This window comes from Gobio gobio, assembly GCF_949357685.1.
Source record: "Gobio gobio genome assembly, chromosome: 14".
Lineage (NCBI taxonomy): Eukaryota > Metazoa > Chordata > Actinopteri > Cypriniformes > Gobionidae > Gobio > Gobio gobio.
Window position 1 is genome coordinate 49,620,201 of NC_137107.1, and position 18,728 is coordinate 49,638,928.

Here is an 18,728-nt window from a genome sequence, read left to right on the forward strand (position 1 = left end):
TCGAACTAAATATTTAGCAGAAACACCGATTTAAAACACGTTGCGTTTGAGGACCAAAAACGACATCTATTTCCCACAACAACAAAACCTCGTTTATTGTATTTAAAATACAAAATGTATGTTTTATGCAAGGAAATGTTATTTGTTCTGTCGTGAAAACACGCCGTTATTCAAATGTCTTCATTATGGGCCTGTAAATTATCATTTTAATTTTAAATGATTGTAAATTGTCCCCATTTCGTGTTTCTTTCAAATTATGATTTAAACAAATGTAAGGATGATATTCCAACCAAACGCGATGAGTTTTGCTTTGAATCTATCAATAAACCTGTACATTTTCGTTTCGTTTTTAAATAGCGGAGCTCCTCTCACAGGAACGCGCTCCAGACGCGCTCCCGCAGGCGCGGACACGCGCTGATTACATGGCGTCTGCTGCCACCCAGCGGCCGGATCAAGAACAACAGCGCATTATTTCCAAGAAAAATGCATTTAAATGAGTGTGTAATGATGAAAAGGCAACAGTTTGAGCAGGACAGATAGACAGAAGCCACATGCCTTTGAAAAAGGATCGACTTTATTTACAGGAACATTTTCAGGAGGTTTTCAGATAAAAATGATTTGTGATACACGGCCTCATTGAGACAACGCTGTGTCTTCTCTCTCTCGCTCTCTCTCCTTCTGATGGCGAGCCGAGGGACGTATCCAGCGCTCCGCTGTGTGTGTGTGTGTGTGTGTGTGTTGATTTTGCCCAGTCATGTTGGCGGAGAGAGACGCCCGTGGAGAGATTGCAGCAATATGTCGTGTCGTCTTTTCCTCTTCAGTGGCTTTCTCCCTTCTTACCCACAACCTGCATTTGACACACCAAACATCAAGCGCAGCACATTTAACTTCCATCATCGCTGATAACATTTACACTTCAAAATGTGTTCCGGGGATTCATCAGGATTTGATTGAATGGTGGGAAAGTGGGCAATGATATTATTGTTTATTAATATTTCCTCACCCGTTTGAAGTCGTTCATGTTTGTCGCCTGGACAGGAGTGCCGATAAATGTCAAATAGTTCACTTTTGTCGTCTCCTCGTCTCCTTGGTTTGACTTGATAAATAGCTGAAAATAAACACAGGAGGAACCTTTAATCAAACACTATGGAAAATGGTTGCATTTCACAATGTTTTTAAACCACAAGGGGGCCAAAATACCATAATTATTAAAGGGATAGTTAACCCCCAATGAGACTAACATTCTTCAAAAAACATTTTTATATTCAACAGACCAAAGAACTTTAGACTTGAGGATGTGTAAATGATGACAATTTAAATTTTTGGGTGAACTGTCCCTTTAAATAAGATGGACTATTTTTTACAAAAGTTGAAAAATGATGTTCAGATTTTATTGATGAGGAAATTTCGACACTAAGGAATGCCAAGTGTATTTTAATATGTTGAAATTAGATTTAATTCATATATTTCATCAATATTTTTATTTGTTTTAATCAGGGCTTAAAAACGGAAAAAAATATCAATCGGTTCGCAGAATCGATATTTTAACGTTTCCGTTTTTGCGTTCCTCATTAAACATTACTGTTCCGAAAACGGTTTGATATGAAAAAATAAAGGTTAATAACGTTATTTTAATTTAGCCTAAACAAATATGTATAAATAAAGACTTATTTTCACTCAATAATAATATAACGCATGATAATTAAACTTGAATATTTATTTTAAAACCACAACAGAAATACATGCATTAATTACAAAGCATAAACAGCGGGACAAATATTGACCTGTTTTAATGGAGCAGAAAGTGGCTCTATATGCCTATTCTTTTCAGAAGAGTGAGAACATTCTTTGTACATAACTATTTTTTCAACACGACTTGTTTTAAAAATTGCATGAATAAAGAATAAATAAACTGGATAACCATTGCTCTTTTAATAAACTGTCAACTGGTTTTTTCAAAGCAAACACTGCGCAACACTGCATCCCATAATCAAACTCAGTCAGCTAATAAAGCTTGATCATTTAATGCAATATAACATAGCATTTAATACGAAGCATCAGCCGTCTATATAGAAAACATTGAGCTGTATTGGCAATCTGAAAGACTATAGGAAAAATGTTTGCTAGTAACCTACTTGGATAGGCTTAAACGAAATCCATAAACTAGCCTAAATTAGGGGTGTAACGGATCACGGTTGATCCGTACGGATCACGACCCACGGTTCGGCACTGTCGTGGAAATAATTCTATTCGAAAAATGAGGAGGGAGGAATACAAATCCAAACCTTTGAAAAGTCAAAGTATCAAACATGATTTTATTTCTTGCAAGAAATAGGCAGTTCACATACAGAGAATGTCTGTCATGAGAAGGGCAAAGTTGGCTCTCCGGGGTTACATTATATACCCTTCATACATCCTGAGTGGGTTGCATCCAATCTTGTTTGCCTTAAAAGGAAACATCTTTATTCAAAACCCCTGTTCAGCATAAATTCTAACTAGACATCACACTACCCATGTCTGCAGAAGTTCCTGTTCTTAAGCTACATTATTTTCACGTATCCTGTCTATTCCTAGTCTAATTGCAGCCGCGCACATACTTGTAAAGTACGATATGTCATCTTGACCTCTTGCACTACCCAGCTTCCTTGCAACAGAGTACTCTATCACTCAGAACAATATGTTCCTGCACTTAATATATGCATTTCTAAAAGCTTGGTTACATTTCTTTAATAATGATTAGTACAAAAACATGTTCAATGTTAATAGTTCAATGTTAACAAGTGATACACATCTAGGAATAAAAGGTTAAGGTTCACATCTAAGTAAAAACACCTCTAAGTAAAATGAACACCTCTAAGAGTTAAAACCACATCTAGATGAAATAAAAACAGCACGTGACCCGCGGATTTATTTTACTTTACTCGCGCTTTTTTTTTTACTTGTGGATTAATCTGAATTGTTTAGCGATCGCAGACTAAAAGATCGATATTGCTTTTTAAGTGATCTCGTTCCTTTAAACTCGATGCTGAGTTTCAGAGAAACACATGTGTTCACGTGAACAAGGCATGTTCATCAGTCAACAGTGGCTCGCGGAGAAGTAGAAGAACTTGAAAAGCCTCCCGCATTATTCAAATCGCGTGTACGGGAGCATTTTGCCTTCCCCGTAAAATATAATGATGACGGAAGAAGGCGTTCTGAAAACTGTGACAGTATGTAGGCACTGTGGCACGAGAAAGCCGTATAAGTGGCGCATACATCGAGCATATGGCACCTGCTGACGCCCGTTTCACACACACTCCGTTTGCCGTGCGTTTGCGGTGCGTATTTTTTCCGTACCCTTGTTAACGGATACAGCTTTCACTGCACGCGGATGCTGTCCGTCAGTGCGTTCCAGAAGCGCGTGGCCATACAGCTGTGCTGCGATCGTTTCCGCACTGATGCTGCGTTCACACCAAACGCGAATTGAGCGTCTGGCGCGACTGATTTCAATGTTAAGTCAATGGAAAGGCGCGTTGACGCGCGTCTGGAGGTCCCGCGGCGCGGGAGGCACGTTACACGCGGCGCGAAGGACGCGAATCCGCCTCATTCGCGCGTCCAGTTCGCGCGAATTGAGCGTCTTGCGCGATACGCGCGTTACACGTGAATGGTGCTTTTGTGCATTCACGCATTTGAAGCGAATTCGCGTCTGACACCCGAGTTGAAAAATTTTAACTTTGGCGTCAATTCGCGCCACGTTAACCAATCAGGAGCCTGCTCGCTGCTGTCACGTGGTAAAGTGACGTGTATGAGAAACCTTGCATAAATTAAAACCAGTACTATTGTGTCACAAAATGTAGTTTTAAGACGTTTTCAGGTGGGAATGTAATTGTTTAAAGCTCAAATCTGTGGTTTATTTATAAAGAGAGCGCCTATTTAAAAAAAATGATCTTGTGTTTTTGGAGTTGTGAGATCCAGGCTATCACCGGGCAATCACTGCTCATAACCCCGGCGAAGGCAGCCTTTCCTCGGCCAGTCCTTCTGGCGTCTGCCGCTGGCTCTGATGTCCTGTAGTGGTTCGTCTTGTGTAGATCTAACGGCCGAGCTTTGCTCTCATGAATATATAATTTGTTGTCTGCCAAATCGTTTTGACTGAGGGCAAAGAGAAGTTTCATAACTTTATATTTTAAGGATATTTAAATATACATGTAGTGAAGATAATGTAGGAGTTGCCTGGACCACATTTGTGTGGCTATTAATGCTTAATATATATGTTTAATGAAAATGAAAAGAGGCAGAGGTGTTTTATGACATATTTCTCCTGGAGTGCCTTGAACGCGCGTCAATTTCGCTTCCAGCGCTCGATTTCTACGCGCGTCCAATTCTCTGCGGACGCGCGAATGCATTCAAAATGTACGCGCGTGAAACTAGACGCGGTAGACGCGATTTTGACGCTCAATTCGCGTTTGGTGTGAACGCAGCATGAGTCTATTGTCCCCTTGGAATTATAAGGTTCTATCTGCGTTCTGAGCAGTTTTGAGATATTGAGCTTCAAAGTTTTTGCATTACATATAGGAAAATTTATATGGGGAACAAGTTTCTTTCAAACATGAAAATAACAGGGACCCTAAATGTATTCTAAATATACAATATCAAAATCCTCTCAAAATTGTAAATGGGGATTTTTGGAATGGGTCAAATGCAGATAGAACCTTCTAATTCTAAAAACACACTTTTTGCTTAGAATTATAAGGTTCTGTCTGCCAAAACATTATTTGAACATTAAATATAAAAATAATGTTGTAACAATGTCTCAACATGTGTTGGAAAGTAAAATGTTATCCTTTCTATGACATTTATTTCATATTTTTAGTACTTCCATGTATTTAGGACATATCAAATTAAGCAAGGTAGGTCTAAATATTTTGTCCAGTGCAGATGTTAATTTTTGGTACCAATTTGGTGGGTAATTAAACACATTATTGCAGAAATTGTTCATCTTTCTTTTGTTTAGACAGAAAGCAGCTACTGTAATACATCTGAGCAGGATTTTATTCCACCTAAAGTGGGCCAGGTAAAATGGCTTTCTCTCTAGACATCAGTATGGCTGAAATAACATGCTAACATTTATTGTTGTAATTAAGACCCCATCAATTAAACTGTTGACTATTTGACCTTTTAAGACTTTTAAAACTGCAAGAAAACAGACATGCTTCAGCAAATTAATTCATAAAGTTTAATAATCATTGAAAAATGATTCACTGACTATATGATGCCTGGAATTCGGGCTGCTGTCCTTGACAAGATCGTCAATAAAATTGTCGATCTTGAGGTTTCTTAAAAACTTTGCGTTGTGTGCCATAATTCTCACAGATATTGTGTGTCTGCGATCTTTCCTGTCAAGTAAAAAGCCGGCGACACGACCTATAAAGTTGATCCTGATTGGTCCTCTTATGTGCTTTCGAAGTGCTGATTGGCTCACGCAGATAGAACCTTATAGAGCCAAGTCAGAGTTCGACTTTGTAGATAGAACCTTTTTGCTTTTCAATAAAAAGTCCCAAAATGTACACAACTTTAAAAAAAAACCATCCCATAATGTAAATAAGTTGTCACTGAATAAGAATATGTGATTAACTAAATTTTGACAAAAACGTCAGATAGAACCTTATAATTCCAAGGGGACGTATTGTTTGATGTGCTGGCGCTGAATTAAAGTGACAGCGCATCCGCATTAAAACAAACATGTATCGATGCGAAAATCTAGTAATTCCACCACAGATACATATAATGTAAAGTCTATTCTGTTTCAAAGTCAACACACGGCTTTTTGCCTTGAGTTAAGTAAAGCCTTTAAGTAAACAAGGAGAAATAATGGAGAGCACTCGTCCTTTCTTGGAGGTGGAAAAACAAGTTCTTTATGACCTGCAGGATTTCTTGTAAAAAGATTTAAAAACGAAAGAAAAAGTTTTAATTTAAAATGTTTGTTATTTTAACATAGTCTATTGTCTGTTTTGCAACTTGCATGAGCAACGTAACATATACATCTAAAGTAGGTATTAGGCTATATAAATATAAAGTAATGAATTCAATAAAACGTTGTTTAATCTATTAAATAGTGTATAGGCCTACAAAGAGAATTGCAATGCTGACAAGTGTGAGAGGTTTACTCTCTCCCCTGAGAATGTTGACATCCTAATCTTTATAAAAAAAATAAAAAAAACAACTTGATCAGGCCCATTTTCACATCTCAGGTTGTTTTTAGTCAAATTTGATTTATTCAGATGGTTATTTATTTATTTTATTTTTGTTAACACCAAAAGTTCCATATATAAACCATATAGGTTATGTTAACACCAAAAGTTTTCATGTAATAAATGGAAAGCAAATAAAAATAGTCTCCTCCCCCTTTTATTCTGATCCGAAAAATGATCTGATCCGTGACTCATGATCCGTAGTGTGATCCGAACCGTGAGTTTTGTGATCCGTTGCACCACTAGCCTAAATCAGACTATTTGAGCTTAAAGTCCGTACTGCTTATTTAAACGTACGAAAAGATTGTCCTCCAATACCTGCGCTTTCATTGATGACCTCAGCGGGGAAAGAAATGTACTGAAGGCATGTAAATGCGCGCTCACACTGACTCGCGTTACCGGCAGATTCATAGATGACATTTCACTCACGCTTGATCCGTCAACGCACATGCTGTAACTCTATTCATGATTGGTCACTGCCAAATTAAAATATTAAAGAGAGCGATAAAATAACGTTATTAACCGGTTAATGGTCATTTCAAATTAACGTTTCTGTTCAGAACGATTCAAATTGATTTTGATTTCGTTTTCGTTCCTCTTAAAATTTCGTTCGTTTCCGGTTTTCGTTTTCGTTCCTTGAACCGGTTCAAAGCCCTGGTGTTAATTAATCAATGTTGTTTTTTAATATGTAATGAGCTATATAGTAGAGATGAACTGTTGAATGGAGAGTAAGTGCACATACAGTCACGCTGTTGACGTTCTGGAACTTGACGTATCGGAGCGGGATGAGTCCGTCGTCTTTGTAGTCTTCCTCTGACAGATCCAGAGCCTGCGTCGCTTCACTTCTCTCCGCGTCATCGAAACCCATGGACCGAGGCAGATTAATGAAGATCTTCACACTCTTTGGGGCCTGAGCTGAAAACACACGAAGAGAGAATACAGCGTTTATATCACAGATCTAGCACTTCAATGACTCACTCATGTAGACTTTAATTGTTTCATTACTGGATGAATCAGCGTTTTTGAACAAATCTCTCGAGTGAATGATTCAATGACTCACTCAAAGACTTCACTTGTTTCATTACTGGATGAATCAGCGTTTTTGAGTGAATCTCTTGAGTGAATGATTCAATGACTCACTCAAAGACTTCACTTGTTTCATTACTGGATGAATCAGCGTTTTTGAGTGAATCTCTTGAGTGAATGATTCAATGACTCACTCAAAGACTTCACTTGTTTCATTACTGGATGAATCAGCGTTTTTGAGTGAATCTCTTGAATGAATGATTCAATGACTCACTCATAAAGACTTCAATTGTTTCATTACTGGATGAATCAGCGTTTTTGAGTGAATCTCTTGAATGAATGATTCAATGACTCACTCATAAAGACTTCAATTGTTTCATTACTGGATGAATCAGCGTTTTTGAACAAATCTCTTGAATGAATGATTCAATGACTCACTCATAAAGACTCCACTTGTTTCATTACTGGATGAATCAGTGTTTTTGAACAAATCTCTCGAGTGAATGATTCAATGACTCACTCATAAAGACTTCAATTGTTTCATTACTGGATGAATCTGTTTTTGAACAAATCTCTTGAGTGAATGATTCAATGACTCACTCATGTAGACTTCACTTGTTTCATTACTGGATGAATCAGCGTTTTTGAGTGAATCTCTTGAGTGAATGATTCAATGACTCACTCATGTAGACTTCACTTGTTTCATTACTGGATGAATCAGCGTTTTTGAACAAATCTCTTGAGTGCATGATTCAATGACTCACTCATAAAGACTTCACTTGTTTCATTACTGGATGAATCAGCGTTTTTGAAAAAATCTCTTGAGTGAATGATTCAATGACTCACTCATAAAGACTTCACTTGTTTCATTACTGGATGAATCTGTTTTTGAGTGAATCTCTTGAGTGAATGATTCAATGACTCACTCATTAAGACTTAAATTGTTTCATTACTGGATGAATCTGTTTTTGAGTGAATCTCTCGAGTGAATGATTCAATGACTCGCTCATTAAGACTTCAATTGTTTCATTACTGGATGAATCTGTTTTTGAGTGAATCTCTTGAGTGAATGATTCAATGACTCACTCATTAAGACTTCAATTGTTTCATTACTGGATGAATCTGTTTTTGAGTGAATCTCTTGAGTGAATGATTCAATGACTCACTCATTAAGACTTCAATTGTTTCATTACTGGATGAATCTGTTTTTGAGTGAATCTCTTGAGTGAATGATTCAATGACTCACTCATTAAGACTTCACTTGTTTCATTACTGGAACGAGAGAGTGAGTGAGTGAGTGAGTGAGTGAGTGAGTGAGTGTGTGTGTCTTACTGAGTTCAGCCGACAGCAGCTTCAGAGAGAAGAGTTTAACCGGCTGATTGAAGGCGATTGTGATGAGAAGCTGCAAACAAACGCAGAACGATCAGTCATGAGATCAACACTACAGATCATATTCCCACACGGCCTGAGCTCGAGAAACTCACACCCACAGTAACCGAGAGCCCATCTCAAATAACACCAGCACTGTTTCACTTTCAGTTTAACCCACAGCGGATACGCCAACATAATACACACAATACACACTGGAGCTCGGAAATTACTGGAAATAAATACAATAACAATTAGTAAAACCTAAATAGTAATATTAAGAAGAAAAACATGAAAAATCACATTAAAATGAAAACTGAAAATATACAATATATAATAGTATATAAATACTAAAATAAAACGGTCCCTAACCATCGAAAGTATATTTATAAATTAAATAATTAATAAATAATAATAATAATAAAATAAAATATTTTTAATCAAACTAAAATGAAAGCAGAAAATGTGAAAATACATTTAAATTATTTTAAAATATTCATGAAAAGTATAATAGAATAGAAACAAAATTGATTATCGTTAATATTATTAGTAATTAACTAAATAAAATTAAAATTAAAACTAGAAATGTATATAAATATTAAAATAAAAACTGTTCCTAAACATTGAATGCATGGATGGATATAAAATAAATAATAATTATTAATCAAGTCCAGGTAAAATGAAAACTGAAAACATAAAAATAAAAGATAATTAAAAATATGAATGAAAACTATAATAGTATTTAAACAACGTTAAAATAAAACTGTTCCTAAACATTGGATGGATATAAATTAAATAATTCATAAATAATAATATGAATAATAATTAATCAAATTAAAATTAAATAAAAAAAATATTCATGACAACTAGAATAGTATATAAATAATACTAAATTAAAAACTTTTCCTAAACATAACGGATCAATATAAATTAAATAATTCATAAATAATAATATGAATAATAATTCATCAAAATAAAATAAAAAAAATATTCATGACAACTAGAATAGTATATAAATAATACTAAATTAAAAACTGTTCCTAAACACTGAATAGATTAATATAAATTAATAATTCATTAATAATCATTTATCAAATTAAAATTAAATTAAAAAAATATTCATGAAAACTAGAATAGTATATAAATAATACTAAATTAAAAACTGTTCCCAAACATTGAATAGATTAATATAAATTAAATAATACATCATAAAATTAATAAGCTGAAAATTTGAAAATAAATGTATAATATTCATGAAAACTACAATAGAATATAAATAACACTATTTTAAAATAATACTAAAACAAATAATAATCAAACTAAAATTAAAGGAAAGCTGAACATGTGAAAATAAATTTAAATAAACTTAAAATATTCATAACTGACAAAATAATTACTTAATAATATTAAAATTAAAACTGAAAATTACTTAATAATATTAAAATTAAAACTGAAAATGTATTCAAAATATGAATGAAAACTTTAATAATAACACTGCACTGTTGGATTGTGCCGTTATAAACCATCTTCAACCTGAACATTTGTAATTAACAAATAATAATTCATAAACTCAAATCTTAATGAAACACTAAAGCACATGTAACATGTATTAGTTGACTGTGGTTAGTAAGTGGAAGCTGATGTTCACCTGTTCATCACAGTCGGACTCCAGGTAGGACGAGTCCTTGATCAGGCAGTTGTCAAAGCCCCAGTCGTCGCTCTCATTGAGACACTCACAGCCCGCTTTACTGACAAACGGCATCAGGTCCATCTGAACACACACACACACACACACACACACACACACACACGAGTGACAGGAGCCCGAGGACAGTGTTCATTTTGACAGCAAATTTTGATTTAGTTTTAGTCATAGTCTTTTGACTAAAATGCCATTTAGTTTTAGTCATATTTTAGTCACCTGAATTGTTTTTAGTTTTAGTCGACTAAATATCATAAGATTTTAGTCCACTAGATCTACAGTAGATTGAGTCTCCTAAAATCTAATGAGTTTAGTTCAATTGTAATACATTAAGTATTTAAGCATCACATAACCGACTGTCACTAGAACTGACATTTTGACATCATTGTGTTTTTGACATAAAAAATACACGAAAGAGCTCAATTCACTTTTGTTTGTTTTTTTAAAAAAACATCTATATAGTTTTTATAACTTTGTATTTCTATTTTAGTCAGTAGGCCATATCAGGTAAAGCTAAAGCTTCAAATAAGTTTGTTTATTTATTTTTTAATTTCAGTTAACATTTATTTACTTTCAAATAAAAAAATGTGTTTTAGTGAACTATTATAACCCTGATACTTTATTGAATGTGTCAAATACTGGTCTTTCCTCCTGACTATGAATTAAATGGGAATTAAATTAAATATAATTTATTGTGTAACCAAAAAACTAATATATAATGCGTGACTTTTAATGATAAACAAGCTCTAAATACACCAGGACTCTTATTTTGAAATGTCTGCACTATAGCAGTTGCAGAATGCTTCAAGTTCAGATGAGGAGATAAAATATGTGTTGTTACAACCGTCTAAAACATATTACTATATAAACATCGTAAAGGAAACACTGTCATTATTCATCAGCATTAGTTCATAAACAATTGCCTGGCATAAATGTGTGTTATAGAGTGCCGAAGTAATGACGTCACTTTGTAGGCCCAAAACGCAGAAGTGAGTTAGCATTTTAGCCCTTCCGGTTCCCTCGCCCTAAAGTCTATGGGTTTTTTGAATGGGTTTTTGCTAAATCGCCTGAAATAAGGTCTGTGGTTAACAAAGCCTCTAAATATTTTCACGTTTTGATCTATGACATAAAACACATTAGTTAAAACCTGCTTGTGATTTTTTTAAACTTTATTGTGTCTTAAAAACGATGGTTGCTAACAAGTTGCTAAAAGGGACTACATCCTTTGGCGGGGACTTTAGACGTCATCGTGACAAACAGGCAATCTCTCACTAGCCCGCGTTTCAGCCGAATGAAGAACTTATGTGGCGTGAATAAATCGCGCTATTCGCGCAAAGTTGGATGCTTGAACATTTGGAGTTTACTCTCTTCACATGTTCGTCTCGTTGAGAAATGGCTGACATGGGCTGTGTTTACACGTCTTTTTGTGTTAAAATCTACTGTTAATGTGTGACAAAACGTAGTTTTAAGACTTTTTCAGTCGATAACGTAGTTGTTTAAAGCTCAAATCTGTGGTTTATTTATAAGAAGAGTGCCTATTTTAACATTTTATCTGGTGTTGTCGGAGTTGTGAGCTCCAGTGGATCAGCGGCGCTTGTTTAGCCGGCGAGAGTTGACTTTCCTCGGCTAACGTTAGTCCTTCTGCCGCTGGCTCTGATGTCTCTGTGGCGTCTCCAGCTGTAATTAGTCTTGTGGAGATTTAACGGCCCATATTTGCTCTCATGGATCTATAATTTGTTCCCTGGCAAATCGTTTAGGCTGAGGACAAAGTGAAGTTTCATTACTTGTTTATTTTTAGGCTATAACTGTACGTTACCGTTGTAAGTTAGCCGACTAGCACTGACTTTGAATGTTTGACTGAATTGTTTGCTTTATTTCATGTGTAGCTTATTATTCGTTTTGTATTATTGATCATACATAAACTTGCATTTAACAAAAAGAGACTGGGTTGTGTTTCATGTCATTTAATGTTATCACAGTGATAATCATATTGTCTGAAAAAACATTAACAAAAGATCAATCTCAGAGAGGCACGCATAGACAAAATTAGTTTCTAACATTTTTGGAAAAAACGAATGGGCAATATTTCTCATGAAAAAGTGGATAAGTGTTCATACACAGCGCAGATCATAATGAGCGAGCGTGCTTTTAAATAAAGTTTGAGGAAGCTTGATGATAACGTTGATCCGCGACCATGGTCCGTTTATAGCCTACCGTTAGCATTTTATATCTGACGGCTTTATTTAGGCTTCAAAATGTATACATTTTGGATTAACTTGTAAAGATTATCTTGGTAGACAAAACGTGTAAGGGTCATAACTCTTTGTTGAACACAGATCTTATTTTGTGCGATTTTCCAAAAGTCTATGGGGAAAATGAATGGCTTTTTGATCGAGGGAACCCATGCGCCGCTAACTTCCGGGTTGGCCTACAAAGTGACGTCATTACTTCGGCACTCTATTGCGAAAATGACCGTTGATTTTCGTCATAGTTTTTGTCATCCAACACTAGTTTTTATTTAGTTATCGTCCAGTTTTCGTCAGTGAAAAAAGGTGGTTGAGGAAAATGATTGGTCAAGGAAATGAACAGTGGCCGAGGAAGCCCAGTGCACTCACGTAGCCTTTGGGAATATCCGAGTCTTCGTTGCTCCCGGGGTCGTTCTCCACATGCTGTTTGATCTTCTCTTCCAGCCCGGAAGCGTCCGCGCCCTGATACTGGTCCACCCGCACTTTGTTTCGGAAAAACAGGAACGTCGGCGTTGCTGAGATGTTATTGGCTGCAGCTGTTGCCTAAGAGACGGGGAATAAAACACTTAAACCGCACTCGAAACAATGATCAGTCATGCTTTTACATTACTCTGACTTACTACTATACAACTTACACGTTAGTTTAAGGTTGAAATGACTAGTTAAACTTAAAGTGTTAGTTCACACAAAAATGTAAATTCTGTCATTAATTCCTCACCCTCATGTCGTTGGACACCCGTCAGACCTCCGTTCATCTTCAGACACAAATGAAGATATTTTAGTGTAAATCTGATGCTCTGAAAGGCCTCCATTGGCTCAACTTTACACTCTCAAGACCCTTAAAAGACACTAAAGACGTCGTTACAAAGTCCATCTCACTACAGTGGCTCTACAATAACTTTATGAAGCGACGAGAATAGTTTTTGTGCGCAAAAAAACCCTAAATAACGACTTACATAGTGATGACGATTTCAAAACACGGCCTCATGAAGCTTCGAAGCGTTATGAATCAGTGAGTCGATTCAGCGGTTTGGAGCGTTATGAATCAGTGAGTCGATTCATGATTCGGATCGCGTGTCAAACTGCTGAAATTTGGCGATTCAAACTGCTGAATTGACTCACTGATTCATAACGCTTCGAAGCTTCATGAGGCCGTGTTTTGAAATCGTCATCACTATGTAAGTCGTTATTTAGGGTTTTTTTGCGCACAAAAACTATTCTCGTCGCTTCATAAAGTTATTGTAGAACCACTGTAGTGAGATGGACTTTGTATCGACGTCTTTAGTGTCTTTTAAGGGTCTTGAGAGTGAACCGTGCCATTGAGCCAATGGAGGCCTTTCAGAGCATCAGATTTACACTAAAATATCTTCATTTGTGTCTGAAGATGAACGGAGGTCTGACGGGTGTCCAACGACATGAGGGTGAGGAATTAATGACGGAATTTTCATTTTTGGGTGAACTAACCCTTTAATTAAAGGCAGCGACCGAATGCAAATTATGTGGAGTATCCTTTTTATTAATATTAATTAATATTTTAAGTGTGAGTATAGTTTTACATAACCCATCTTCCTCCAGTTTTTGTTAGGGGCCTGTGAAATACATTTGATTTCTTCCCAAAGTCTGTTTTATTTTTTATTTTTTGTTAATTCCGTCTTTGGACTATTTTAATGGTTAATTAGGTTTTAGTGATGGTGGTCCAGTGGGCTAAACCACTGAACTGATATGCAGAAGGTTGCTGGTTCGATCCCAGCGTCACCACCAGTGATCTTGTCCCTGAGTAAGGCACTTTACTCCATGATGCTCCAGGGGATTGTCCCGGTAATAAGTGTAATAAGTCTGCCAAATGCATAAATGTAAATGTAGTGATCAAAAAGCATTGAAAATTGATTGACATCATGAAACTTATACAATTTAACAACAATTTATTAAAAATTCCTATGAAATACTATTTTTCCGGCCAAAAATTCTGTTTTATTTCTATCAAACTGTTTTCTCTGTTTTATGGATTTTTCTTAAATTAAATTAATAATAAAAAAAACATGTCTAATTAATTGAATTCATAAAAACAACAATTTATTAATTCTTTTATAATTTTATAATTCTATGAAATGATTTTTTTCCCCTGAATTTTTATGGCATAGTCTGTTTTTTGTTTGTTTACAAATTCCGTCTTTTCCGTTTTCATTTTTAAAAAAATAAAAAAATATATATTTATATATTTTTTTCCATTAAAATTGTTCTGTTCCCCAACCTTTTCTTTTTTGTGACTATTTTAATGGTTAAATTAAGTTTTAGTAATCAAAAAGCATGTCTAATTAATTGAAATCATGAAACTTATACAATTTAACAACAAATTATTACAAGTTTTTTTTTTTTTTAAAAACCTATGAAATACATGTAATTTTTTCCCCAAAGTCTGTTTTATTTCTATCAAACTGTGTTTTCTCTGTTTTATGTTTTCTGGATTTTTCTTAAATTAAATTTTAATAGTAAAAAAGCATGTCTAATTAATTGAATTCATAAAAACAACAATTTATTAATTATTTTATAATTCTATGAAATTACTTTTCCCCCAGAATTTTTATGGCAAAGTCTGTTTTTTTACACATTGCGTCTTTTCCGTTTTCATTTTTTAAATTAAAAAAAATTATATATTTATATATTTTTTTACATTAAAATTTTTCTGGATCCTGGTCCCCCAACCCTTTCTTTTTTTGTGACTATTTTAATGGTTAAATTTAATTTTAGTAATCAAAAAGCATGTCTAATTAATTGAATTCATAAAAACAACAATGTATTAATTATTTTATCATTTTAAAATTCTATGAAATAATTTTTTTTCCCAGAATGTTTTTTATGGCAATCAAATGAAGGCATAAAACATGAATTAAATTGATCTTTTAATCATATGAAATTAAATAATACATAAAACATGGAGGAAAAATGAATTATTCCTTTAAAAAAATATTGTATTATTATTATTAGTGTTAGTATTATTATCACATTGAGACGCTATATTCTACTGTACATTAGTGAGTTAAACCGAACTCTTATTTTGACGGGATCCTGGAATAGATGTGTTTACGTCACATGGTTCACGTGACCCTGTTTCAATGCTGTGGCCAAATGTATAGTGTAAATGCAGATGTCAGGAGATTTAAGCTGCTCATCAATGTGTAAATGAAGCGCTCTCACCTGACAGACGTGCACATCCACCTCTAGAAACACAACCTGAGGGTATTTGTTGCTCAACATGTTGAACGCTGGAGCTATTCTGACACACGGACGGCACCTGGACAAAGAGAAACATCATCGGTTAAACATCATCATCTCATACGAGTGACACGCTTTGCAAACAAGAACAGATGTAGGGCGGGGCTTGATATTGTCCTGGGGATTTGATTGGATGGTTGTGGTTTGCTATTGGTGGATCTCATGTGAGTGACAGGTGGCCCCGCCCCCGTCATCAGAGAAATGTAAATAAAAATAATAAACACTGCAGTATCCCATTAAAAAATAAGAACTGATGGTGACTTTAAATCTGTGATTGATTAAAAACATCATGAGAAAACAGCATCAAATTACATTAAAAATACATTTATAAATGAACATTTCTTCCCCTAGATATTACATGGAGCCGTTAAATCAATTCATTAATTAATAATAACAATCATAATAATGCACAATTAAAATAAATAAATAGACAATTAATAATAGCAATCATAAACATACACAATTAAAATAAATACAGACAATTAAATTAATAAATAAAAATCACATTCATAAAATACACAATTAAAATAAATACAGACAATTAAATTAATAATAACATTCATAAAATACACAATTAAAATAAATAAATACAGACAATTAAATTAATAATAATAATAACAATCATAAAAATACACAATTAAAATAAATACAGACAATTAAATTAATAATAACATTCATAAAATACACAATTAAATAAATACAGACAATTAAATTAATAATAATAATAACAATCATAAAAATACACAATTAAAATGCATAAATACAGACAATTAAATGAATAATAATAATAACAATCATACAAATACACAAAATAAATACAGACAGGTAAATGAATAATAATAATAACGATCATAAAAATACACAATTAAAATAAATACAGACAATTAAATGAATAATAATAATAATAACAATCATAAAATGTACAGTTAAAAATAAATAAATACACAGACAATTAATGAATAACAATCATAAAAATGCACAATTAAAATAAACATAAAATACACACATTTATTAATAATAAAAAACAGTTTATAGTTATTTACTTAAATTTTGTATGTGTTTACCTGCATGTCATGTGACCATCAACACATGCGAAAGAGTTGTTAAAATACTAATATATTAATTTAAAATCTCAGAGTTCATGTAAATATGTTGGGTCAAATAAGTTCGGTTGACAACAGCGAACCAAAACAAGTGTGTGTGTGTGTGTGTGTGTGTGTGTGTGTGTGTGTGTGTGTGTGTGTGTGTGTGTGTGTGTGTGTGTGTGTGTGTGTGTGTGTGTGTGTGTGTGTGTTTTGCTAAGTCATGCCGGTGTTGGTCCTGCTCTTGTCCTCCGGTGAGTCTGGTGTCTGAGTGGCGGGTCTGTCTGTGCTGTTCTGACCCGGTTCGGGCTCTCGGTGCCCGGTTGGGGGTGTCTGTGTGTTGCCGGTTCTGTTGGGTTCGCCTGCAGGGGCCTCTCACACACACACACACACACTCACACAGACACACTCACTCACCCGCTCATGGTGAACTTCACCACGGTCAGCCTGGATCCGGCGCCGCTGAGCTCCGCCTGGAACTCCGAGTCATTCCCGATCACCTTCACCCCGACCATGACTCAAACACACGGGGAACGAATCGCCGGTTAGCGCTATTAATCACCTCTAATCGGTCAGATTGACCAAAATCACTCAAATGCTCGGCGCGGCACGACGGTTCTCACGGAGCACACTTCCTGTGTAGTGATGACGAGAGGAGGCAGCCTGACCAATCACAGGCGGCGGTGCCCGGTGAGCGTCATCACTGAAACCGTTGATAAGATGTCGCAAATCCTCTGCGACTGTCGTGAGGCACAAATAAACTTATATATATTTTTTTATTTATTTACATATTTTATAAATACAGTTGACGCTCAGCGTATATGTGTCTATGTAAATATTTAATGTTATTATCAAAATAAATATTTTTATGAACGTATGCTTGTGTTTCTATGGTGACCAAAACGCAACCAAAACTTTTATTCCTAGTTACGTTATTAATGTTAAAATGTATTAATGTATTTCTGTGTTGACCAAAACATGAAAACTTTAATGGTTTCATTCATTTTATTCGCGCTGAACCAGACCACAGCAAAGGACGGTGTGTTTTAGTCTAAGAATATATTACAGATATGATAAGAATATATATATGTATGTTATACACATTAATTTGGCTGCTAGATTCCAACCGTTACGGCCAATAAACCGTTTCACGTCCAACAACAAAACCAATCAGAAAGTTGACTAGCCACATGTAAACATGCCAGATGTGTTTCTCTGTAATGTTAACAACTGATACACAAATATTGATTTAGATGCATTTATTCTCTACTTTCAAACTGTGAAGACTTGGACTCACAATTGCGTGATGTAAACTCACAATTGCATGATATAAATTCAATTGCGTGACATGACATTTATGCATTTGGCAGACGCTTTTATCCAAAGCGACTTACATTGCATTCAAGATACACATTTTACATTTTGTCAGTTCTTGCTTTCTCTGGGAATCGAACCCATGACCTTGGCGTTACTAGCGCCATGCTCTACTGTTTGAGCTACAGGAAAGCTACATGAACTCACAGTTGCATGACGTGAACTCACAATTGCGTGACATGAACTCACAATTGCGTGACATGAACTCACAATTGCGTGATATAAACTCACAATTGCGTGACGTGAGCTCACAATTGCGTGACGTGAACTCACAATTGCGTGACATAAACTCACAATTGCGTGACGTGAACTCACAATTGCGTGACGTGAACTCACAATTGCGTAACATAAACTCACAATTGCGTGACGTGAACTCACAATTGCGTGACATAAACTCACAATTGCGTGACATGAACTCACAATTGCGTGA

At 35.0% G+C, this 18,728-nt stretch overlaps 1 protein-coding gene across 1 annotated transcript; it reads right to left on the reverse strand.

The window, feature by feature from the left end:
• Positions 1-541: 541 nt before the first annotated feature.
• txnl1 (thioredoxin-like 1) lies at positions 542-17,629 on the reverse strand. The gene is made up of 8 exons (XM_079834190.1): positions 17,342-17,629; positions 15,765-15,861; positions 12,939-13,112; positions 10,270-10,392; positions 8,586-8,655; positions 6,970-7,142; positions 1,004-1,108; positions 542-847 (listed from the first exon to the last, which is right to left on the reverse strand). Exons 1-8 carry the CDS (start codon positions 17,437-17,439, stop codon positions 818-820), a joined length of 870 nt encoding a protein of 289 aa, XP_079690316.1. The 5' UTR covers positions 17,440-17,629; the 3' UTR covers positions 542-817.
• Between the last annotated feature and the right edge of the window lie 1,099 nt (positions 17,630-18,728).